The sequence below is a fragment of the Alosa alosa genome, chromosome 2, assembly GCF_017589495.1.
Source record: "Alosa alosa isolate M-15738 ecotype Scorff River chromosome 2, AALO_Geno_1.1, whole genome shotgun sequence".
Classification (NCBI taxonomy): domain Eukaryota; kingdom Metazoa; phylum Chordata; class Actinopteri; order Clupeiformes; family Clupeidae; genus Alosa; species Alosa alosa.
In genome coordinates this window covers 27,436,269-27,461,268 of record NC_063190.1, presented here as the reverse complement: position 1 = coordinate 27,461,268, position 25,000 = coordinate 27,436,269, and the positions used below count along the sequence as shown (strand labels likewise).

Below are 25,000 nucleotides of genomic sequence, written 5' to 3'. Positions count from 1 at the left end.
ATAGTGTAATGTGAACAGGGTTGCCTTGCTACCCTTCTTATCTCTAGTCATACTGTTTGCCTTTTGGTGTTACAGGTTACGTAATGTGTGTGATACATATTGGTTCACACATAGACACACACACTTCCACGCAGAAGTACACATTGACCCAGAGACACTACAGAGGCCTACATTACATTCTATTTATGTATATAATATATTAATATATATTATTTTATTATCAAGACCATATGACTTTATTAATAAACTGTTAATTTTAATGTTAATGTAATGTCTATTAAAGACATTGTAAGTTCCTTTGGACGGAAGCGTCTGCTAAGACCCATAAACAAACAAACAAACAAACAAGCATTACCCTTAAAGCTTGTTCCTCCGTGAGAGGCATTTGAGAGGAGCTGACAGGGCGATGGTGAATGAACAGAGAAAGAAAGGAGAGAGAAACTGCAGCCGATTTGAAGTTGTCAGTGTGTGAATGCTCCACGCCTGTCCATACAGTGCCTGGGGTGTAGAGTCCCTGGGCTGGGCCTTACTGGCTGGAGAGAATAGCTCAAGGTGAGGTTTTGTTAGTTATACTGTATGGAAGACTTTAGATAGGTGTGGGTCTGCATGTGCTTGTGTGTGTATGTGTGCACTCTTGCACAGTTATTTTGGGACTATGTGGTTTTGTTGTTGCTTGTGAGTGTGTGTGTGTGTGTGTGTGTGTGTGTGTGTGTGTGTGTGTGCGCCGTGCGTGTGTGTGTGTGCGTGCATGTGTGTGTGTGTGTGTGTGTGTGTGTGTGTGGGCTGCAGTGCATATGTGCATTGAAGATGCGGAGGTGTTTCGAGTGTATGGGGAACGCTTTGTATTTGTGCTAGTGTGCCAACCTGACGGTGTATATCGCGAAGCGGTGTGACAGTCATAGTCAGCCTGTATCTATAATGAGAACGGAAAGAGTGCTGGGTGGTTCATGTTCTACCATCATACCCAGTGTAAGCTGGGTAACCCACGAACCCCTCAGAGTCACCTGGACCCATCATCCCATTCGCTTTTTGCCACAATTGCATTTGCATTCAATTTGTGTGATGACTATGCAGAGCAACTCATCCCTACACTGAAGGCAGACATTTTTTTTTTGCTATTTGAGCTATACCCTAAGTTCAAGGCATTGCAAATTTATTTGTATAGCACTTTCATTCACTAGTTGGTTGTTGTCAGACATTGTGAATACAAACCTGACAACAAGTAAATAATAAGAACAATGAGAATTTATGTCATAAATGACAGTATACTAACATAAAGTATGCATGAGTTAATTAAGTAAGAACAATGCAGTTAGCTAGCCGCATAGCACCTGGTGAGAGTGGGAGATCTCATAGACTTCCTTTAATCCTCAGCTCTTTGCAGTCTGCTTTTTTTCTGTGCCTGTAGCCTTTATGTGATTGCAGCTGCACAGCAGTGTTAAGCCCAGTTGCAGTGCCATTGTGTTTTTGGGCTGGGACCCAATGAACGTGAAGCCAATGACAACCGGGTGCTGGACTGGACTTTATTTCACCATCTCCTTTTGCCTTATCGCATAGCCCACCCCAAGTCTGTTTCCACACTGAAACCACACTCACAAGTATCATTTACACATATCCCGCACACACACATACATTACACATACACAATACATTATTATACATTGAATACACACACACACACACACATACACAGAGAGAGAGAGAGAGAGAGAGAGAGATCTACAAAGTTATGTACAGAGAAAAATTAAGTAAAAATAGTGACAGGCTCTCAGAGTGATACATGAAGACTAGAAACCTTCTTGGAAGCACTATAAGGCTGTGTAGCGTTTTTATATTTTACTTACTTCTGTGGAGCCGGCGGAACACACATTTCAGCCTCAGGGTACCTGTGTTTGTGTTTCTGTGTGTGTGTGTGTGTGTCTATGTGTGTGTGTATGTATGTGTATGTGTGTGCGTGTGTGTCTGTGGCTGGATGTTGGCAGTGTGAGTGTCTGTTTGTTTAAATCCCGGCCACAGACAGTAATTTGATCTTGTTGATCTTGACTGCCCTCCCAGCCTGTCTCTCGTTCACTCACTCTCTTTTTCCCTTCCGGCCCTTTTCATCCTATTCTTCCCCCCCCTCCCCTCCTCCCTCCTCTCTCTCTTCTCTTTTCTCTCTCTCTCTCTCTCTCTCTCTCTCTCTCCTCCTCACACACCTGTGTTGTGTGTTGTTTTACAGTAAAGTCACCTGAGTCCTCCCTTCCCTCATCTATTTGTGTCTGTGTATGGGTTGTGCATGGATGTGTGTGTGTGTGTGTGTGTGTGTGTGTGTGCTTGTGTGTGTATGTGTGCACTCTTGCACAGTTATTTTGGGACTATGTGGTTTTGTTGTTGCTTGTGAGTGTGTGTGTGTGTGTGTGTGTGTGTGTGTGTGTGTGTGTGTGTGTGTGTGTGTGTGTGTGTGTGTGTGTGTGTGTGTGTGTGTGTGTGTGTGTGTGTGGGCGTGTGCATATGTGCATTGAGGTGCGGAGGTGTTTCAGTGTATGGGAACGTTTTGTATTTGTGCTAGTGTGCCAACCTGACGGTGTATATCTGCGTTAGCGGTGTGACAGTCATAGTCAGCCTGTATCTATAATGAGAACGGAAAGAGTGCTGGGTGGTTCACTGTCTACCCATCATACCCAGTGTAGCGCTGGGTAACCTAATGAACCCCTCAGAGTCACCTGGACCCATCATCCCATTCGTTTTAGCCGTCAATTGCATTTGCATTCAATTTGTGTGATGACTATGCAGAGCAACTCATCCTACACTGAAGGCAGACATTTTTTTGCTATTTGAGCTATACCCTAAGTTCAAGGCATTGCAAATTTATTTGTATAGCACTTTCATTCACCAAATTGGTTGTTGTCAGACATTGTGAAATACAAACCCTGACAACAAGTAAATAATAAGAACAATGAGAATTTATGTCATAAATGACAGTATACTAACATAAAGTATGCATGAGTTAATTAAGTAAGAACAATGCAGTTAGCTAGCCGCATAGCACCTGGTGAGAGTGGGAGATCTCATAGACTTCCTTTAATCCTCAGCTCTTTGCAGTCTGCTTTCTGGCCCGCGGCGCCTGTAGCCTTTATGTGATTGCAGCTGCACAGTGCGTTAGCCCAGTTGCAGTGCCATTGTGTTTTTGGGCTGGGACCTAATGAACGTGAAGCCAATGACAACAGGTGCTGGACTGGACTTTATTTCACCATCTCCTTTTGCCTTATCGCATAGCCCACCCCAAGTCTGTGCCTGCCACTGAAACCACACTCACGTGCGCGCACACACACACACACACACACACACACACACACACATACACATACACATACACATACACATACACACACACACACACACACACAGAGAGAGAGAGAGAGATCTACAAAGCTATGTACAGAGAAAATTAAGTAAAAATAGTGACAGGCTCTCAGAGTGATACATGAAGACTAGAAACCTTCTTGGAAGCACTATAAGGCTGTGTAGCGTTTTTATATTTTACTTACTTCTGTGTGTTTGCGGAACACACATTTCAGCCTCAGGGTACCTGTGTTTGTGTTTCTGTGTGTGTGTGTGTGTGTGTATGTGTGTGTGTATGTGCGCGTGTATGTGTGTGTGTGTCTGTGGCTGGATGTTGGCAGTGTGAGTGTCTGTTTGTTTAAATCCCGGCCACAGACAGTAATTTGATCTTGTTGATCTTGACTGCCCCAGCCTGTCTCTCGTTCACTCACTCTCTTTCCCTTTCCGGCCCTTTTCATCCTATTCTTCCCCCCCTCCCCCTCCTCTACTCCTCTCTCTCTTTCTCTCTCTCTCTCTCTCTCTCTCTCTCTCTCTCCTCACACACACCTGTGTTGTGTTGTTTTACAGTAAAGTCACCTGGAGTCCTCCCTTCCCTCATCTATTTGTGTCTGTGTATGTGGTTGTGCATGGATGTGTGTGTGTCTGTGTGTGTGTGTGCTCGTGTGTGTGCATGCATGTGTGTGTGTGTGCGTGTGCATGTATGTGTCTGTGCGTGTGTGTATCTTTGTATGTGTGTGTGTGTGTGCGCGCGCGCGCGTGGTGTGTGAGTGCATGTGCATATACAGTATATGTGTGTGTGTGTGTGTGTGTGTGTGTGTGTGTGTGTGTGTGTGTGCATATGTGCGTGTGTGTATGTGTGTTTCAGTACATCATCCTTGCATCATCCTCAGAGAGCGCTGATCATATGCGGTTCTCTATCTCCCCTCCAGTGCAGCCCACCCACTCTCTCATCAGCAGCCTAATCTAACAGAGTGTGACTCCATGCATGAGACCTGGAGACCGGCACAGAAATGTGCCACTTGATGGGTTTGCACAGGTGTCTCGTGGGTTTGGTGTATATTGATACTGCATAGGAGCTCTCAGCTGTAGGCTGGAGCAGGATTGCTGTTCTATAACAACAACAAAAAAAACAGCAACACCACCCAGTTGAGTGTGTGAATGTGCGTGTGTGTGTGTGTGTGTGTGTGTCTGGTGTCTGTGTGTGTTTGTCTGTCTGTGTGGCATGTCTGTCCATGGAGATTTGTATAGCTCCTCTGACCTTATTGACTTTGAAGGTCATCTGGTGACGAGGATCTACTCTGCAACCCTCCCCCCCCCCCTTGCACACACACACACACACACACACACACCATACACAAAGGATCCATCTCACAAGCTGCTTTCAGACACAGTATATGTGGATCTTTGTCAAACGGAGGTCCGACCCTTCGGGTGATTCAGATATGATGCTAACATGCGGACATTATGTGTGAACGACAACGACGCACATGAACAGAATCTCTGCGTGGTTGAACTTGGTTGAACACGCACATGAACAGAATCTCCGCATGTTCTTCGTTCATTCAAACATGAGCTCATTTATATAATGTCCATCGGAAATACTAGGAGGGGAGTAGTGTAAGAGCCGACTAAGTTCGGAGTTTCAAATGTCCGATTATGTTGTTCAGATATATGGCCCAACCGCTTGACACCTAGGTCTGAAAGCAGCTACTATCACGCTGTGCACTGACGTGCGGAAAGCCATGCCCATGTCAGTCCGTTAGCAAGAGCAGATAATGTAGACAAGTGCATTCATATTCGCATCATTTGCATGTGTCCTGTCAGTTTATATGTAAAGTTGGTCTGAACTCCACAATTTCTCAGAAAGCATAAGGTGAACTGGTCTTTGATGTGCTTAACTGTGAGCTCTAGTTCGGACTAGTGGCATTTGTGTGTGTGTGTGTGTGTGTGTGTGTGTGTGTGTGCATGACATTTATATATGAATGTGGTGTATGTATGTGTGAGTGTGTGTACATCTGTGTGTGTGTGTGTGTGTGCATGTCTATGTGTGTGTGGTGAGATCAGAGGTCATAACCGCGAGGGTACGTGATCTGCAGCCTTTTCCACAGGAAGGCACAGTTACTTCCTGTCAGCCCCATCGGCAGCCTCCCATCTGTCACAAGGTGCTGCATATTTGCCGCGCTGTTGCCATGGCGATGCCTCTCTCACCACATGTGTCAAGTTCATGGTCTAGTTAGGCGTACAGAACGGAAGATACTCCGGGCCATGCGGGCGGTCAAGAGCGTGACCGTGTGTGTGTGTGTGTGTGTGTACTTGTACTTGTACTTGTATAGCTTTAAATGGCGCACACACAGGCATCTTTTGAGTTGACCGTGTGTGTGTGTGTGTGTGTGTGTGTGTGTGTTTGTACTTGTATAGCTTTAAATGGTGCACACACAGGCAATTATAGCCCAATGTGTATAGAAAAGGACTGTATGGCCTCTCTAATAGGAGATGAGGCCAGTAAAATAAAAATAAAAAAATTGATCAGAGCTTTGACGAAGTACCTCACGCCATCCATGAGTCCATATGCTCTGGTGCAAAAGTGGAGCACAAGTCCTATGCTGTGTATGCCTTAAGTAATAGCCCATTCGGTTGTTAAGTCCGACGTCACGGGCCCAACAGCTTTTTGGTCAAAAAACGTTTACTAGCGCAGCCAGCCAGTTTTTGCAACTTGTAAACTTTGTCACCATCACCTCCTTTTTATTGAGGGTAAAACAAAACCGGTTAACTTTAACAGAGCAATTACTCTAGCTGTGCAGCCAGATGATATAATCAAGGGTTACGTGCAGGCTTCCGCGAGAAATAGGATTTTATCAGGTTGAGGCAACAAGTGAGTAGTAGGATGACAATTTTCTTAAAGGCTACTGTGAATAGTGGGAAAAAAAATGTTTAATTTTATTGTCTATGGAGAAAAACGAGCGGCTCTGAAAACCGTTGGACCCAGAAAAAGGTGTATTAGCCTATTATCGCATCGTCACATAATAACCAAATAGGTGTGCACTCTAGCAGATGCAGACGCTGTAGCAATAGCAGGACGCTGGGTACACAATAGACTTGTGGGCCTAGCATTGTTTCTGGGTGTCTGTGGATGATCCATCCTGGCAAACTGGGGAACTGGGACCAGCAGAGGCAAATGACCAGCAGAAGATCAGTCTGACTGAACAGGTTGCTGAGAGAGGAAGAACAGGGCAGGTGAAATTTGCAAATGCATTTCACATGCTGTAGCTTTTGCATGCACTGTAGTCTATACAAGGCAAGCAGTCGTTAGTTGCCAAGCCTGTTTGAATCTGATGTTGTTAATGTTGACAAGGACTTTCCATTCCAAAGGTATAAACTGCTTCTCAGTTCAGTCACTACAGATTGGACCAACAGAGACAGCCATTTCAATAGACAGCTTTTTCTCGCATTCAGACAGTTCTCACATTTTGATTGCTATCAGTGCAGTAGCCTGTATCCTCTGTACTGAGCACCCATCTTTGTGACCTTCAGTCTTCAGACACTTGTCTGGCGAGATTGACAACACCGCTCTAATACCCAACCAATCAGAGCGAGGAGGTGTCCAACCAATCAGAGGAAGGCCTGCCAATCATTCATCCTTTCCAGAGCAGTACACATGCTCATGCTTAAAAGAGAGGGACTGTAGAGAACATTCCAAGGGAAGGGAAGGAGTATTTACTTTGAGCTGGCTTTTGAGTTTCAAACTTGCCTACTTGCACCCAAAATGGCTGCCAGTTCTCTTTCATCCGTGCTCAAATGGGCTTTGTGGTGTCAGGCCGAGACCTGAGTGCTGAGCTTTAGGGAAGTGAGGGGAGCTGTTAGTTGTACAGAGTCTGAGGTGAGTCTCGTGACCCAGCCAGGGAAGCCTCCGCTGGGAGTGACTGTCCTTGGCTGACCCCGCCGGAGAAGAGGTCACTCTTTGTCTGGGGAGGGACTCAAGAGTTGTGTTTGTGTGTGGGCTGAGCAAACCACATTCTGGCAGACAAAAAAAGACCTCGCTCTCCACTCCTGCGCCCTCAACATTGAATAAAACTGATGAACCGCAGACGTACACATATTTTCACACAGATCCTGTTTATAAATAGTAGGCTGGTGGGACTCCATTCTTCACATTCCCAGATGCAGATGTAGTACTCTCTATCACTGTGCTTGCAGATGTAGTACTCTCTATCACTGTGCTTGCAGATGTAGTACTCTCTATCACTGTGCTTGCAGATGTAGTACTCTCTATCACTGGCTGTACTGTACATACAGTAGGCCTCTGTGTGTCTCTGTGTGTTCATTCCACGCATATTTGGAACAGGATGGGACACCAAAGAAGCTGGAGTTGGTTCAGCTCTACAGTATGTTGTTTTCCATTTAATGCCATATAGGCATGGCAGTAGCCGATTGGTACAAGAGGTGACGGTGTGTGTGTGTGTGTGTGTGTGTTTGTTTGTGCGTGTGTGTGTGTGTGTGTGTGTGTGTGTCTGTGTGTGTGTGTTTGTGCGTGTCTGTGTGTGTGTGTGTGTGTGTGTGCGTGTGTCTGTGCGTACGTGCGCGCGTGTGTGTGTGTATGAGTGAGTATAAGCCTCTTCCCCTTGTGGCTGGCCTTCTCCCCCTGATAAATGTGTGCCCAACGGGTGTGGTCACGGAGCATGGGTGTTGGGAATGATAAGACGTAAGCTATTGAGAGAGAGAGACGTGAGGAAGGCTATGTTTACACATACATACATTTCCTAGAGCGGACCTCCCTCTGTTTGTTTATAAATGCTGGTTGCGATAGTGAAGTGTATGGCCTTATGTCTGCTAGCAAAACAAACGATTGCCACAGGATCAGGTTTCCCTGAGCGTGAGAGACTCAACAGCCAATGAGTACGGACTGACCAGTAGCAGAGCACCAGTCTTTGCCCCAATCTAAAAGGAATGATATCATTGTCCTTACGTGTGCTTGTAATTCCATCCATATAGTATCCATGCTTGTTACCGTTTCCTTGGTAACGTGTTGTGCATGCTTTGTTGGGAAACCCTTTGATCGTGTGGCAGGTGTAGTCTCTTGCCACATTTGCTGTTTTACTACCACTGAATAGCAATACTCTGTAAGCTGTTAGGATGTTAATGAGAAGAAATTAGAATCAGCTGTGGGCTATAGACACTGTAGGGTTGCATGCCAGTTAAGTCCGTTGTGTTCCAAACTATGTAAGGTATTTTAGCTTTTCTTTGCCTTATTTAGACATTCTTCCCTTGTTCTTTGTTTTTCTTTCAGCTTTTCCTCAATGTTGTCCCTCTGTACTGTAAACTGTTTCTCTCTTCATTGGTGGTCTGGCACATTTTACAACTTCCTAAGCAGGCTTTTCATTTCAACTACATCTTTGTTTAACTCAGTCAGCTCCTTCCTGCTGTACAGAGTCAGTGGTCACCAGTCAAACCGCTATCCAAGCATGTTGATAGAGTCCGGCTGAGATGGAGGCTAACACTGCTGTGCGGTGTGTGCTCATTCGACTGTGTCTTTTTTGTCTGTCTGCTTGCAGGTAAACCTGAAGCTGCAGTAAGCCTGGTGCTGTTGCAACCTCTCAGTTCTACAGTGGAGGGTTTCACAGACGCAGCAGTGTGGTAAGTCCACCTGGGTTTACTACCTCTCTCTCTCTCTCTCTCTCTCTCTCTCTCTCTCTCTCTCTCTCTCTGTGTGCGGGTGTTTATGTGTGTGTTTGACAACACTGTATTTTTCCCCAGGCTGGATGTATCACACGGCAGAGCAGTCGTCAGGCCGTAACACATGGGACTCCTTTCCCTCGGCCGGACTCAACCGACCACCATGGGCACCAATGACCAGTCGACACTGGGCTCGCCCCTCCAGTGGGGGAATCTACCAATCCCATCATCCCTCTCAAAATCATATGGCAGGAAGGAACCATCCAAGCAAAGCTCACAATGACCGGTAACTAGACATCCTTGTCAACATATTCCTCATTCCATTCAAACACAATAGTAAAGCATAAACTTGTAATTGTGTGAATGGCATTGTTGAGATGATGAGTACAAATACACACATGCTCATTAGACATATCAATCATGGTTGTTACTTTAAAATAAGTTAATGCACAGTTTGAATACAAACTTAAATATCACTTATTTACTGTAAGATGCTTACATCTGAGTAATATTCTAGATGGGCAAGAGGAAGGGAATATGCAGACAGCAGTCTTTATCCCTTTATGTATTGCCTGTTTCTGCCCTCTATGAACAAAATTAACCCTGTCTTTACCTTCCCCCCTTCCTCTCTCTCTCTCTCTCTCTCTCTCTCTCTCTCTCTCTCTCTGTCTCTCTTTCTGTCTCCCTCTTGCACTGCAGGCCTATGGGTCCCCCTGGTGACCGTGTCCCCCAGCATCCCCAGAGGGACCAGAGACCTTCCCAGCCCTGGGAGTCCCGCTACGAGTCCCACGGCCCACGGAGGAACCCTGAGTACCCCAGTGGCACTTACGGCATGGGACCAGGAGGCCACCTGTCCAGCTCCAGTGGCCACAACCAGCCTCCACGGGTACATGTGCATCCAGTCACACTCACAGATAAACAGCCTCCACGGGTACATGTGCATCTGGTCACACTCACAGATAAACAGCCTCCACGGGTACATGTGCATCCGGTCACACTCACAGATAAACAGCCTCTACAGGCACATGTCCATCGAGTTACACTCCCAGCCAGACTCTGCTTCCATTAATGTAACACAGATAGATAAAGCAACTAGATGTACCGCAGAGCGGTACAAAATATGACCGCCGCCCAGTCCAGCACATGTTTTCCACAAAAATAAGTCACGCTGAAAGGCATATATGATTCTAACTGTCTCACTGAATTGCATTATGCACACTCAATTCTCACTGGTATCTGCTAGACAACAAGTACCAAAACATGATTAGTTCATAGATTTCACATGTAATATACATTTTATACAACCCCACCCCCATCTTGCCTGTTCATAATTCTGAGAAATTCTTGAATTGTGTGCATGTGTGCGTGTACATGTTTATGTTTATGTGTGTGTGGGTGGGTGTGTGTGCGTGCATGTGTGTGTTTGCCTGTTTATGTGCCTGTGTGTGTGTGCATGTGCATGCATGCGTATATATGTCTACTGTGTGAGTATGTGTCATATGTACTGTAGGATTACTGTGAATGTATGTGTGTGCGTGTGTATCTGTTTATGCACATGTGTGCATATGGAATGGGTTTACATGACCCCTGGAGGCAAACATACGCAAAAAAATTGGTCATCCTAGGCCCTACGGTTCTTAAGATATTCACAGAAAACTGTGTCTGCCCTACCCTCCTTTCGGGGGGTCCAGTCCAGCGGGGGGGCTACAGATCAAAAAAGCGATGGTTCCATGCTATCCATGTGGGGTTACATGCCAACCAAGTTTCGTGTACCCCGGTCTTTCAGTGTCCCGGGAATCCTTGTTGGTGTACGGTCACTAAATGTACACATACATTATTTTATTGTAAGGCCCCCCATGAACGAAAGTTGGCATGCATTCGGAGGGTGTCATAATGATCCTACATTTTCAATTCGTGTAGTTTTGACCATGTCAGCCAGAGATATTGTGATGAAAACACCTAATGTTTTGCTTTTAATTTTTAACTAGGTGGCGCTTATACATGAAATAAGTGGTAATGGGAGAGATTGACATGCCCCCTTAAGACCAACATACAAAAAAAAGGTGGACCTCCTAGGCCCTACGGTTCTCGAGATATTTACAGAAAACTGTCTCCGGCCACCTACTGGCCAGTTGGTGTATAGTAACATAAATTAATTTATTGTGTGGCCCCCCCATGAACGGAATTCCACGAAACTTGGCGTGCATTCAGAGGGTGTCATAATGATTACAACACCTCATTTTTACTTTTTTGTGTTTAACTAGGTGGCTATACATGAAATGAGTGGTTATGGAATGGGTTTACATGGCCCTTTGAGATCAACATACAAAAAAATTGGTCCTCCTAAACCCTACGGTTCTTAAGATATTCACAGAAAACTGTGTCTGCCCTACCCTCCTTTTCGGGGTCCAGTCCAGCGGGGGGCTACAGATCAAAAAAGCGATGGTTCCATGCTATCCATGTGGGGTTACATGCCAACCAAGTTTCGCGGTACCCGGTCTTTCAGTGTCCCCGGAATCCTTGTTGGTGTCACGGTCACTAAATGTACACATACATTATTTTATTGTAAGGCCCCCCATGAACGAAAGTTGGCATGCATTCGGAGGGTGTCATAATGATCCTACATTTTCAATTCGTGTAGTTTTGACCATGTCAGCCAGAGATATTGTGATGAAAACACCTAATGTTTTGCTTTTTAATTTTTAACTAGGTGGCGCTATACATGAAATAAGTGGTAATGGGAGAGATTGACATGCCCCCTTAAGACCAACATACAAAAAAAAGGTGGACCTCCTAGGCCCTACGGTTCTCGAGATATTTACAGAAAACTGTCTCCGGCCACCTACTGGCCAGTTGGTGTATAGTAACATAAATTAATTTATTGTGTGGCCCCCCCATGAACGGAATTCCACGAAACTTGGCGTGCATTCAGAGGGTGTCATAATGATTACAACACCTCATTTTTACTTTTTTGTGTTTAACTAGGTGGCGCTATACATGAAATGAGTGGTTATGGAATGGGTTGACATGGCCCTTTGAGATCAACATACAAAAAAAAATGGTCCTCCTAAACCCTACGGTTCTCGAGATATTCACAGAAAACTGTGTCTGCCCTACCCTCCTTTCGGGGGGTCCAGTCCAGCGGGGGGGGGCTACAGATCAAAACGAAAACAGGAGGTTCCATGCTATCCATGTGGGGTTACATGCCCACCAAGTTTCGTGTACCCCGGTCTTACAGTGTCCCCGCAGTGTAAGTGTACAGTGTCGCTGCGCGGCGGTCATAATAATGTGACACCACAGTACTGCTTGGAATAATGCTCAGTGAGGGATACATGAATATTATCGCCCATGACTGGCCAGTCTCTATTGTGTGGTCTGTCAGTGTATCTCTCACAAGTAAACAATGTTGTTTGTCATTGGCAGCTAGCTTAGGCAGGCAAGTCATCACAAGCATCATAAATGCAGATTGTGCCAAGATGGTGTAGTATTAGTGTAAATCATATTTTATTACCCTAGTTGTAGAATATATGGCACACCGTTTATACTACCTGTCTAAGCGAGGAAACAAGGGTTATTTCTCAGTAGGAAATAGTCTGATAGGAAATACAATTCTTATTGAGTCAGCCACCCGCTCTGACTAAATAGGATATTTCTCTCCTTCCCACGTTGCTGCCCTCTCTCTGTCTCTTTCTCATTTATTTTTTGTTGTCTCCACCTACGCCTTTTCTTGCTTGTCTCCCTCTCTCTCTTTCTTACTGTCTATATGTCTTTTATTTTCTCATTACTCTCCTAACAACACCCATACTTATCACCACCACTTCTCTCTCTCTCTCTCTCTCTCTCTCTCTCATCCTACCATATCTCAGTATGGGGGTCCCCCGGCGGTAGAGAGATGGTCCCAGGCTTCCCCATCCCGGCTCTTCCCCGAGAATGCTTCGGCGGGCACCCTGAAGCGGCCGGCGCCCTCCCACCCTGAGATGGCTGGGGTGCAGCGCGGCTCCCCCCAGCGCCACTCGCTGCCCCCTCGCGATGACTGCCCCAGGAAGAAGAGCAAGTACACCAGCTCTGAGCAGGTGCGGTCAGGGGTCGCCATCCTCATATTGGCTCACTGCAGATGACATCAGTCCTAGTTCCATTAAGCAGGTTTAGTTTTTGACGGAAAAAAACAACACAGATGTCAGTGTGGTGCTGCCTGTGGTTTATTGCAGTGCACTTTGGTCACAGCATGGCCACTGATTCACTGCCATGTCTACAAACAGGTTACCTTAACTCAGGTTAGTCATTGAACAGGAGGAGAAGCAGATTTCATTGTATGCAGTTACATACGCACATAATACTGAATCTTAATGTACTAAAACACTATTACTTATTTTCAGTCTTATGCTCATTTTGAATGTCCATGGCACACGCTGTCTGATCAATGGATGTCCTCACCTCTGTTATAAATGAGATTATGTGATTAGTCTCAGGAGTTTATTCAAAGTCACGTGGTTCCCTTTCACATGTTCCACTGACCTTTCTTTGTGAAGTATTACTGTTTGCATGACAGCGCCCCCCACTGGTTATCTGAAGCATTGCTCAGGAAGGAAAATGAAAAACACTGTCAATGTAATAATCCACTGATAACAGACTAGTAATAACTGTGAATACTATGGAAGGACTTTTTCTGCAGCTAAGACTGTGAACATACAAACACCTTCACAATGGCGAATTCCTTTGTCAAGCTATGTCCAGTTAAAATGGGACCAAACAATGACCCGTTGACCCACTGTGCAGGATTTGTTTGCCTGTTAGGATTTTGTCACACTCCTACAATCCTGCAAATGTGTTCCTTGTCTTTGAAAATCCACCGAAGATTAGCACCACCTTAAATCCCTAACCCTTACACCTAAAGTCTACTCCTCCTGGGCCCTGTCTCTGAAAGACATCCGTCCCCCCTCTTCTCCTCCGCAGGCTTTCCGGCCCCGGATGAAACACTTCCCGGGTCCGTCCCAGCCGCCGCCCCGGCCGCGCTCTCACGGCTCCCCCACCTGGAGCCCCCCTTACCGCAGCGGCGGCCCCTGGACGCAGGCCAACCGTCGGAGCTCCCCGGCAGACTACCAGGTGAGAGGCACCACACAGCATGGCCCGGGCTAATCACCACCAGCTCCAACCTCAGCAGTCAGCCGTAGGGTGCATAGGGGCCAACTACCTGTGTCAGTGCATGGGATCAATGTAAAGGATCAGACAGTGCAACTTAATGTGGCAATATGGGATCAATTTTAGGTCAAGTGCAGCTGTCAGTGTTAAGGTTGACTGGTTATGAATCCTCAAGTGTTGTATTTATTTTCAACTACATTGTAATATTGTATTGTAATATTGCAATGTTGTAATTCTGATACAGCATGCATTATAATATGATTAGTCATTCATATTCATTTATGTGTACAGCTATTGTATATGCTATCATATCGGTGTCCCGTATTTGCGTCGATGAATGACTGTTTTCTCTCCATGTGTTGTCCCATATCAGGAACCCAGTAAATCAGACATGAACGGCCACGCCCACAGAGGCCATCCATACCCCCTGGACACTCCACTGCCCCACTGTGCCCCACCCCAGGGCTTCCACTCCAGCAAACACCCCTCCCAGGGCTACCTCCACCACCCACGACCACAACCCCACCACAATCATCACCCCCACACCAGCCACAGCCACCACCCACCCTCCTCCTCCTCCTCCTCCAGCCAGCACGGCCACAGCCGCCCCCCGCAGCGAGGACCCAAAGGAGCCAGTGATCACCGCCAGGCCCCCTCCTCACCAGCAGACTCCACCAGCGTGCCTTACAGTCCCACCCCACACCACCTCCGTCACTCCCAGCCACCTCCACCCCCACACACCCCACCACGGAGGCCCGCGGGCGACAGCAGCAGCAGTGGTCTCCATGCTGGAGCCCCACATCAGCAGCAGCGGAGCGTGCGCACGCCCCCACGGGAGGAAGGGAAAGCACAGGCACGGCATGGCAAGCACATCCCGGTAAGGGTCAGACACACACACACACACACACACAGATACAACACAAACACACACACACACAGACAGGCTAGTGCTGGGCGGTATACCGGCTCACACCGTATACCTGTGTATATTTTCGTTATGATATGAATTTTTAATATACTGCCATACCGGTGTATTTGATTACACAACGTTTGAAACGTTGGGCCGCGCGACAGTGTTTCAGACGGGACGCATGCATGGTGCGACTGCGTGGCATAGTGAGGGTAAACACAAAACACTGTAAGTTTTTACCCTGAAGTATGACCCTTTAGTTAAGGAAAAACGTTAAGGGATACTGCATTGAAAGGGATTTACCGTCATGAAAATTCTATTGAGATTGTTCAACAGCTGTAACTAGCTGGCTAGTAGGTGATGTCGTTAGTTAGCCACCGAACACAGTGAAGTTTAATGATCTTATCATTCATCTCACCTAGAATATTCGCTGAAATTATCCACGTAACAAGTAAAGCATGTTATAGACATGAACTGAGCAATACTAGCTGGCTAGTTAGAAATGATCCTGACTGTCATCAGTGCACGAAAACGAACTTTTTTGTTAATGTTTTGCCTAGCGAACCGAACCGAAGCTCATGGCAGGCTAACAACATCCACATCCACATGAAGTTAACGTTAGCCTACCACTAACGTAATGTACATGTAAACCACACAATAACAAGAAGGCATGTTTCTGATAGGCCTATTTGACAGAGTAAGCATATTAGCAGAGAGGCTTTATTTTAAATTAAAGTATAATTATTGCAAGTTGCACTACTTTTTGTATTGGTTTTATACAAGATGTTTGTGAAATTTGCACAGTAAAAGTTCTGTATTTTGACTGCAATTGTCTTTGCATTCTGATTAGATTCTTCATTAGAATCATGAGTGGCTCTTTGTAAACAGCATCATTTTCTGGGGCCATGCAAAACTGCATTACACTAGTGTGGAGTTATTCTACATCATGACAGTAAAATAGACCATCCTTAGTCAATGTACTGCAGCAATTCCTCTCTCAACCTGTAGAAAATGCTGTGAACATCTGATAATGCATAAAAAAAAAAAAAATACTGTCATATACCGTGAAACCTTAAGAATTTTGAAAAATACCGTGATATACACACAGACAGGCACACGGCACACAGACATGCACAAGGAGAGCGTACCCCATAATCCGTTTAATTTAGTTACATTTAATTTGAATCAGTTCATGCCTCTTTTTGCACAGTAATCATTGAATTCCCAGATGATTTCTGGCAGTTTCATAATTGTTTAAGCTATCAAGCCCCCATTAGAGCTAATACGCGAACAGAAGGGCATCAGCCAAACAGTTTGGTATGACATACTGGAGTAATGATATCTCCTTTGCAGTATTTAATTATCAAATATGAGTCTGCTCAATTGGACTTGTCTCATGTCCAGAGATTAGGCTTGCTGATATGCATGTGTTACTTTGGACACACGCCGACTTATAACTGTAGTATAATATAATGATTATTTATGCTTTCCTTTTGTCTTGAGTTGTCGTGTGCATTATCTGTTGGATTATATCTAAAATTCAATTTAAAAATGTAAAAAATGTCAAATGAATGATTTGTTGTTCCAAAATCGCTGTGTTATCGTGTTTAATAATCATGATCTCAATATTGAACAAAATAATTGTGATAATGATTTTTGCCATAATTGAGCAGCCCTAGTTTTGCATGCACACAGAATAATTAAATGTTTGCTACAGGATGCCTTTTGCATGGTGTGTCTCCAAAGTGGGTAATTCACACAGCAAACTGTCACCTCCTGGTCTGCGAGACTAAACACTGAAGCTGAGAAATAGCACCATTGCTATAGTATGGCTACAGTATGAGAGCAGGCTACAGTATGAGAGCAGTATGAGAGAAAATGTCGCATGGCAGCTAGCTAGCATTCAGGAGCAGTAACAAAGCTGTTCCTAAAGGGCAAAAAATGAAGAATAGAGGGGGAAATCTTCTGTTTCATCTAAAGGTAGTGTAGATCCTACAGTGTTGCTCTTTAGCTCAGTATTAATGTGTTTTGAAGTGTCAATGTGTTAATCTTTTGATTTGATTTTGTTGTACAATGTCTTTTTTTTTTTAGCTCTAAAGTGCATCTCTGAGCCTTTATGTCTGGTTATTGTTATATGCAGGAGCACGGCAACCACGGTGTAGAGCGGGATCAGCAGCACGGGAGGGTTTCCATCAGACACAGCACCATCCCCACCATAACCACCACCACCACCTCATCTCTCTCCCCCAAATCTCTCCACCCGCCCTCCAGCACGGAGGCCACGCGCAAGGCTGAGGACAGCCAGAGAGGCACTTGGTCCAAATCTCCCATAACGCCCAGCAGCGAGAGAGCAAGGCCACCTTCACCGGCCTCACCGCCCCTGCCATCGCCGCAATCACCGCCAGTCACAGAGCAGCACCAGGAGAGCCCAAACCTGACCCCACCGTCACCCGCCATGAAGGACTCAGACCCTACCTCCCATCGTCCCTCTTCCCCACTCGCTGACTCCAACACCCGGGGTGAGAGGTCAAAAGGTAAGGTCACTCCGAGCTCTTCTTACCAGAGCGGCTCTTCTGGTGTTGAACAGAGGGACGCAGGGGCCGCGCTGGACACAGAGGCGAGCAAGCGCACCCGCCCAGAGAAGAGGCCTCGCGAGGAGAGACGCCGGAAGAGGAGGAGCGAGAGAAAGGAGGCAGGGGAGAGGAAGATGGAGGAGGAGGAGAAGAAGAAGAGGAGGGAGAGAGAGGAGAAACGGGGGGAGAAGGAGGGGAGAAGCTTGTCCCGGAAGGGAGAGGAGGGGAAAGCCAGGAAGCTGAAGAGTAAAAGTGGGAAGCAGGAAGGCAAGATGGAGAAGAAGAGCTCGAAGACAGAGAGACTGGAGCAGAGAGGGAAGAAAGAAACCTCTGAGTCTCCACGGAAACGCTGTGCAGAAATGGCAGCGACAGCCAAGCCACGACCCGCCGCGGTCGACCAGCATGCACCGGCCAGTCAGTCATCAGCCAATCACACGTTGACTGCCACGGCGAGTCATAAGAAACCCAAGCAAAAAGAGAGGGGCAGTAGGGGCGGGGTCGCCAGCCAACACCAGCCAATCACTGCAAATACCTCAGGGTTGGCCCTCCCCCACAGAGCACCACTAGCCAATCACAACAGCGCCCTGCCACCACACTCATCCAAAGACGCCACCCCTAAACGGGCCAGAGTGGGACCACGTCTCCCTGTGAGGGACTCTTCTCAAACCAGCAACAGTATGAAAGCCCCGAGGCATCCAATCATCAGTGAAAGCAGCTCTGAGGTACCCACTAACTGCCCTCCCTTCACCCCAGACCCATCCAGCGGCGGGGCAGAGGAGAGACCGGCACTCCCCCGCCCAGAAGCCCCGGAACTCCAGCTTGCCATGGGGGCCTGCAGCGACGACGACCTGGGCAAGGAGCCCCCGGGCAGCCCCCCGATCCTTAGCCTGCAGGGCTCCCCTGTGTCCGTGCTGAGCGATGAGGATGAGGAGGACGAGATGACCAAGGAGGAGAAGATCATCCTGTGCCGTCCAGTGCTGCAGCCAAGCCCGACGTCCAGCCCTGTGTACCCATCGTCGCCCTGCAAAGTCGCCGCCATCGTCCCAGCAGACGACACGAGGGCCGAGACGGGCACGGACCTCCGCCACAGTGACCTGGCCAAGCTGTATGGCATCACAGCCCTGCCCAAGGAGATGGAGGAGGAGGAGGCTGAGGAAGAGGAGGCAGAGCAAAAAGACAGCAGCAGCAGCGCTGGGGACACGTCCGGCTCTCAGACTCCGCGCCGTCCGCACCTGCACCAGACGGGCCTTGGGGACATGTTCAAGTCTCTGGCCTCCATCTTGGGGAACCACAGGTACACGTACCGGGGGGGCCCGTTCGGGCGTCCGCCACCCAACGCTCTCGTCGGGCTGAAGTACTCCTCTTCTCTGTCCCTTGGCTCCGAAATCCACTGCCAGGAACCACCGAGCGCGTCCACGACGCTCGCCAACCAGACTACCTCAGGACAGACACCTCCACCTCAACCACAGTCAGAGCCCACATCAGACGAAGAGAGAGACTCGAAGAAACTCTTGCTGGAGGAAAGACCAGAGAATTCTGGGAAGCCGAAGACAGATCACGACCAGGTTGACAATCCCGACTCGGAGAAAGAGTCCTTGCAGCTATCCCCCAAGAAAGTTTCAGAGGGGAGAGTGAAGAAGTCTTCAAACCACAGCAAGCTGAACCACAACTGTGATAATGACTTAGCGAGCCAACCTGGCGCCTCCGCTGTGACCTGCAGCAAGGTCACACAAGAGAAGGAGAGGAGAGGAGAGAAAAAGAAAGAGAAAAGAGCTGAGGAAACAAGCAAACAGATTAGGAAAGAACGAGACGGAGCGAAGTGTCAGAAGAAAGAGGAGAAAGAGCGAGAGAGTAGCCTGAAAAGGAAACGAGAGACCACAAAGGCAGATGAACAAAAGGAGAGGAAGAAGCCAAAAGTGAAGATTGAGGGAGAGAATAAAGCTTTGAGTATTTCCTCTTGCCCATCGAAGACTGCCCCTGTGGGTCCCTCGAAACAGTCTAAGGAGAACAAGACCAGCTCTAAGGCTACTGACGACACCAATCGCCAGTGCAAAGAAGAGAAGGTCCGGAAGGTCCGCGAGAAGACCCAAGCTGGTTCTGGTGATAAGACAGAACCGCATCCTGCTGAGAAGAAGAGCGAAGAGCAGGAGAAGGTGGAGGCATCCACCACCATCAGCAACTCCATCACCTCAGCAGCCAAAGCAGCAACCGTTGCATCAGTGTCATTATCATCATCAGTATCAGCATCATCCACAATATCAATAACTACAACAACAGCGATGGCAGCTTCCACTCCAACCACAAACACCTCCACCTCAACCTCCACCTCCACCTCCACCTCCACCACCACCCGCTTCCCCGGAGGTCTGGGCAGGGCAGACTTCCTCAAGCTGCAGGCCTTGTCCATCGGTCCCCCCAAGGAGCTAAAGATCCGCCTGATCAAGGTGGAGAGCGGCGAGCGGAGCACCTTCATCGCCTCTGAGCTGGAGAAGAAGAGGGTCCCGCTGTCGGAGATCAGTATTAAGAACAAGGCCGAGGAGGTCATCAACGCCTGCAAGTGAGTGGGACCCAGAGGAGAGAGGGGAGAGAGAGAGAGAGAGTATTTCCTAATATAGGAAATTAGGAGTGTATTAAACTGAACAAGAGGAAAGAATAATTATGGAACCAGATGAAATGAATGGCAGGATGCATAAAAAGTTTGACTTGTAGAATACAAGGGGTAAGCTAGTGTTACTTTTATACCCTATAGTTAGTGTTACTTTTATACACCATACAGATATCACTATGAACACTATGTGTCTCTTTACAAAAATAACTCATCCAAGGCTAGACCATATACCTAAACATGTGAACTTCAAGGTCATCCCAAGGTCATGTCTTAGTGTGTGTCTGTCTGTTTGTGTATTACAGGAGTGCGTGTGTGAAGGGGAAGTTCCGTGAGTCCTACCTGCTCCCTGCTTTCTCAGTGAAGCCTGTTCTCTCCACTGAAACCCCTATTCCCCGGGAGAAGCTCAACCCCCCCACGCCAAGCATTTATGTGAGCCCCACTGACCAACACAACAATATACTGATTCACCAACCAGTCCTTCATGGAGACAGAAATATATGCACTGTTTTATGTATCAACAAAGAGAGAGATGTGTAATTAATCATGAATTATTATCAATTCATTATTATCAATTATAAGTATAAGTATATATATTCTTTTGATCCCGTGAGGGAAATTTGGTCTCTGCATTTATCACAATCTGTGAATTAGTGAAACATACTCAGCACACAGCGAACACACAGTGAGGTGAAGCACACACTAATCCCGGTAGCCGGTGCTTTCGGGAGCAGTGAGGGTTAGGTGCCTTGCTCAAGGGCACTTCAGCCGTTCCTACTGGTCGGGGTTCGAACCGGCAACCCTCCGGTTACAAGTCCGAAGCGCTAACCAGTAGGCAATGGCTGCCATTATTCATTATTCAATTCATTATTCATCTGAAATGGTGCACACCTGTTATGCCTTACAGGCATGCAGGCAACTGAAGTGTTCCGTTCACAGGGCGTATGCTGCAGTAGTTAACTCCCACTATAATCAATGGAACTAACTACACCAGATGTGATAGCAGTGTGTGCATTCGAACCAAATGAAGAGCAATCTTCTAAAACAATGTTTACGTTCTTCAAATGGAACGCTTCATTCTATTACTACTCAGCAAAGTGCATAGAAGTTACAGTAAATGCAACAGACTGAGTATTTGGGTGTGTTCAAACGGGTAAAGTTGCTGCCTTTTAAGATATCTAACTGGGAAGCAAGGCAGCAAGTGCGGTTCGAAACCGAAAAAACAAATTCTGCTGCCTTTTAAAGGATAATTCCGGTGTGATTTTGACCTAAAGTGTGTTGAAACATGATACCGAGTGTGAACGTATGTTTCATAGCTCACCTCGGCTTGTCCCCTGCACTCAGAAATCTGGTGCTAGTTAGCCAATGCTACCAACACAGTGTTTTAGTTGTGGTGCCTCGGGCATCGGCCTAGCCATGCAAATAAATCACTGTTTTACACCATTTACGAGGCTCAAAGTAGCTCCATACTTCATTGGTAGACTTCCGAAGGCCTCAATTTAAAATGAGACATGGAGAACTTTGAAAAAGCACTGGTAGTTTATTTACAAGACGATTTATACAGACAGTACCTTAAGGAATTTTACCGTTCGACGCCATCTTAAATTTAGTCACGATAAGTTGAGCGACGAGTACGAACAAACAGGTATTATAAGGGATCAGATTCCAAAAATAATTCCGTAAAAATGAATGGATTCCAGTTGCTGCTACTGGAAGCAACTGAATCCATGCATTTCCACTGAATTATTTTTGGAGCTATGAGACATACGTTCACACTCGGTATCATGTTTCAACACACTTTAGGTCAATATCACACCGGAATTCTCCTTTAAGATATCTTAGAATTCCCAAATAACGGTCATTTTTGGAGGCAGCATCGATGCACACTTCATGCTCCCTCCTACCCATAATCCCTTGGGGCAAGGTCTGAAACAGCTGTGAAAGGTAAACAAACATGGCGGATGACATCGGTAATGGCTGCTGAGATTTGTAGATTAGAGATGATAAATAAACAATTTACTATCTGATTATGCCATTGTTGTAAACCATTAATAGCGCCTGGTCTGATATATCTGCCGTCGTCGTAAAAAACTAATTTATACCGTTAGCCTGCTAGCTTCACGTAAAGCTAATTTAGTTTAACGTCCAGGCCTTTGCTAACGCCATACCGTGAGTGTTAACCAAAGATTCTAGAGTTCTACTCGTTTTTAAAAGATGCATTTAATCCAAAGTCATGTCTAGTGAGACAGCTCTCTATGTAGGGAGGGAGGCAGTAGGCAGCTGTCTCCCGTTTCGACAACACACCCGTTGACTGAGAGTGCTGTTTTTACTAAACTCCTGTGGCTTTTAATTGAATGTTGTTTTCGATCTCAGGATGTATGCCTGGGGGGAGATTATGTGGTGCCCTTAGCGGGTAGCTGCTAATCTGTCAACTTTGGTCCCCTATGGCTACAGTGTGGTGCCTCAGCTGGTACCGCTCTGCTGGGAGTGTGTGTGTGTGTGTGCGTGCTGGGGAGAGACTGTACTGACAGCGTGTGTGTGTGTGTGTGTGTGTGTGTGTGTGTGTGTGTGTGTGTGTGTGTGTGTGTGTGTGTGTGTGCTGGGGAGAGACTGTACTGACAGCGTGTGTGTGTGTGTGTGTGTGTGTGTGTGTGTGTGCTGGGGAGAGACTGTACTGACAGCGTGTGTGTGTGTGTGTGTGTGTGTGTGTGTGCTGGGGAGAGACTGTACTGACAGCGTGTGTGTGTGTGTGTGTGTGTGTGTGTGTGTGTGTGTGTGTGCTGGGGAGAGACTGTACTGACAGCGTGTGTGTGTGTGTGTGTGTGTGTGTGTGTGTGTGTGTGTGTGCTGGGGAGAGACTGTACTGACAGCGTGTGTGTGTGTGTGTGTGTGTGTGTGTGCTGGGGAGAGACTGTACTGACAGCGTGTGTGTGTGTGTGTGTGTGTGTGTGTGTGTGTGTGTGTGGTTTTCAGCTGGAGAGTAAGAGGGATGCCTTCTCCCCCGTGCTTCTGCAGTTCTGCACCGATCCTAAAAACCCAGTCACTGTCATCAGAGGCCTGGCAGGGTCTCTACGCCTCAGTGAGTCACCTCTCAGTCTCACTCTCTCTCCCCCCTCTCAAACACACACACACACAGACATAGAAAAAGCGCACTCTCTCTCACACACAAAGACAGTGCACACTGGCACACAAACATACACGCCCACACAACGGCTCAAAGGCATATCTAAGCATAGCAGCTACATCCACAGCAGAAAGAACAAAAACAACAAAAAAAAGAGAACTGGGTCACCTAGAAACGTGCTCACCCACTCAGTGCTGAGAAGTGAAGCAGAGGTGGGCTCTAGAGCCTAGAGGACTCAGCCTCAGGGAGCTGCTCTTGACGGAGCACTTGTGGAAACTCTCGTCTAATGTTTCGTCACATCCACCTCTCTGGCGACCTCAGCCCCCCTACACATCTCTAGTTTTTCTTCCTGTGTGTTTTCGTTTTGTTCTCATCACTTCCCCCCGTTGGCTTGTTGTTGTTTGTGTCTTATCTCCACTTTTTTTCCCCACCACCCACCTTTGAACTCCTTTTATTTTCTCTCTCTCTTCTTCTTCTTCTTCTTCTCCCTCCGCTCGTTCTCAGACCTGGGCTTGTTCTCCACCAAGTCCCTGGTGGAGGCCAACGCGGAGCACGCGGTGGAGGTGCGCACGCAGGTGCAGCAGCCGGCCGACGAGAACTGGAACCCCAGCGGCTCGGCGCAGACCTGGCCCTGCGAGAGCAGCCGCTCCCACACCACCATCGCCAAGTACGCCCAGTACCAGGCCTCAAGCTTCCAGGAGAGCCTGCAGGTGAGAAGAAAGAGAGAGAGAGAGAGAGACACACACACACACACACACATACACACACACGGTCCAGTCCAGTCTAGTCATCCAGGTTCCAAGAACGCGTGCACACACACACACACAGAAACACACACATTGGCAAGTACGCACAGTACCAGGTATGCAAACCCACAGAAACTCAGAATATGATTCCATATCCAGACATCCACACTGACTAACATAACATACATACATGGAAAGAAGGGTCCATTACTATGTGTGTTATTGGTTACTACAGATACAAAAACACAAAGCCAACTATCTATTACTCTTCACAGGAGGAGAAGGACAGTGAGGATGAGGATGAGGAAGAAAAGAAGACGTCTTCCACCGGCTCTGCATCCAACCCAACCTCTGGAGTCACTAATGGCAGGTAAAGAATTGTGGGGCAGATGTACAAAGAAAGCCTAATTAGCACCTAGCGCATGCGGTGCCTTGCCATATCACATGAGCAGATAAACAGCCCTCGTCTCTGCCCTCTACCCTCAATAATAAAGCATCTGTACTCTTCCAGCTCTGACCAGAAGCCAACTGGAAAGATCATCAAATTTGGCACCAACATTGACCTCTCGGATCCGAAGAGGTAGGGCTAGTTACAGTCATGTTGACCTGTGGGTACGTGCAGCAGTGGGGATTATAACCCAGAAGTACTGTATTCCTCACGCAGTATTTAACGTGCTAGACTTCCAAGACACGTACCGTGATATAGTGTAAATGCACTGGCTGTAAATACAGATACAGTGTATGAGTAGATCGTCCTATTGTAATGGTGTGTGTAATGTAATGTTGTGTGTTTAAATGTCTACGTTATTGCAGTACTGTAAGTGCAATGGTTCTGCAATGAGGCTTTAATTAATAGCAAAGAATCCACTGTTAAAAAATGTAATTCACACGTCTTTAAACCTCAGCTATGAA

The 25,000-nt window shown here is 46.9% G+C and overlaps 1 protein-coding gene across 7 annotated transcripts in view; it reads left to right on the top strand.

The window, feature by feature from the left end:
• kdm6bb (lysine (K)-specific demethylase 6B, b) overlaps positions 1-25,000 on the top strand; it is a 49,934-nt gene that overhangs the window by 12,748 nt on the left and 12,186 nt on the right. For all 7 annotated transcript variants that reach the window (XM_048237839.1, XM_048237838.1, XM_048237834.1 and 4 more), the window contains 12 exons: positions 8,871-8,952; positions 9,073-9,277; positions 9,691-9,877; positions 12,858-13,064; positions 13,945-14,094; positions 14,504-15,007; positions 17,181-20,170; positions 20,524-20,650; positions 23,192-23,297; positions 23,847-24,052; positions 24,364-24,458; positions 24,600-24,668. In XM_048237839.1, the coding sequence (XP_048093796.1) occupies positions 9,078-9,277; positions 9,691-9,877; positions 12,858-13,064; positions 13,945-14,094; positions 14,504-15,007; positions 17,181-20,170; positions 20,524-20,650; positions 23,192-23,297; positions 23,847-24,052; positions 24,364-24,458; positions 24,600-24,668 (4,841 nt within the window). In that variant the 5' untranslated portion in view covers positions 8,871-8,952; positions 9,073-9,077. The remainder of the gene's footprint in view (positions 1-8,870; positions 8,953-9,072; positions 9,278-9,690; positions 9,878-12,857; positions 13,065-13,944; positions 14,095-14,503; positions 15,008-17,180; positions 20,171-20,523; positions 20,651-23,191; positions 23,298-23,846; positions 24,053-24,363; positions 24,459-24,599; positions 24,669-25,000) is intronic.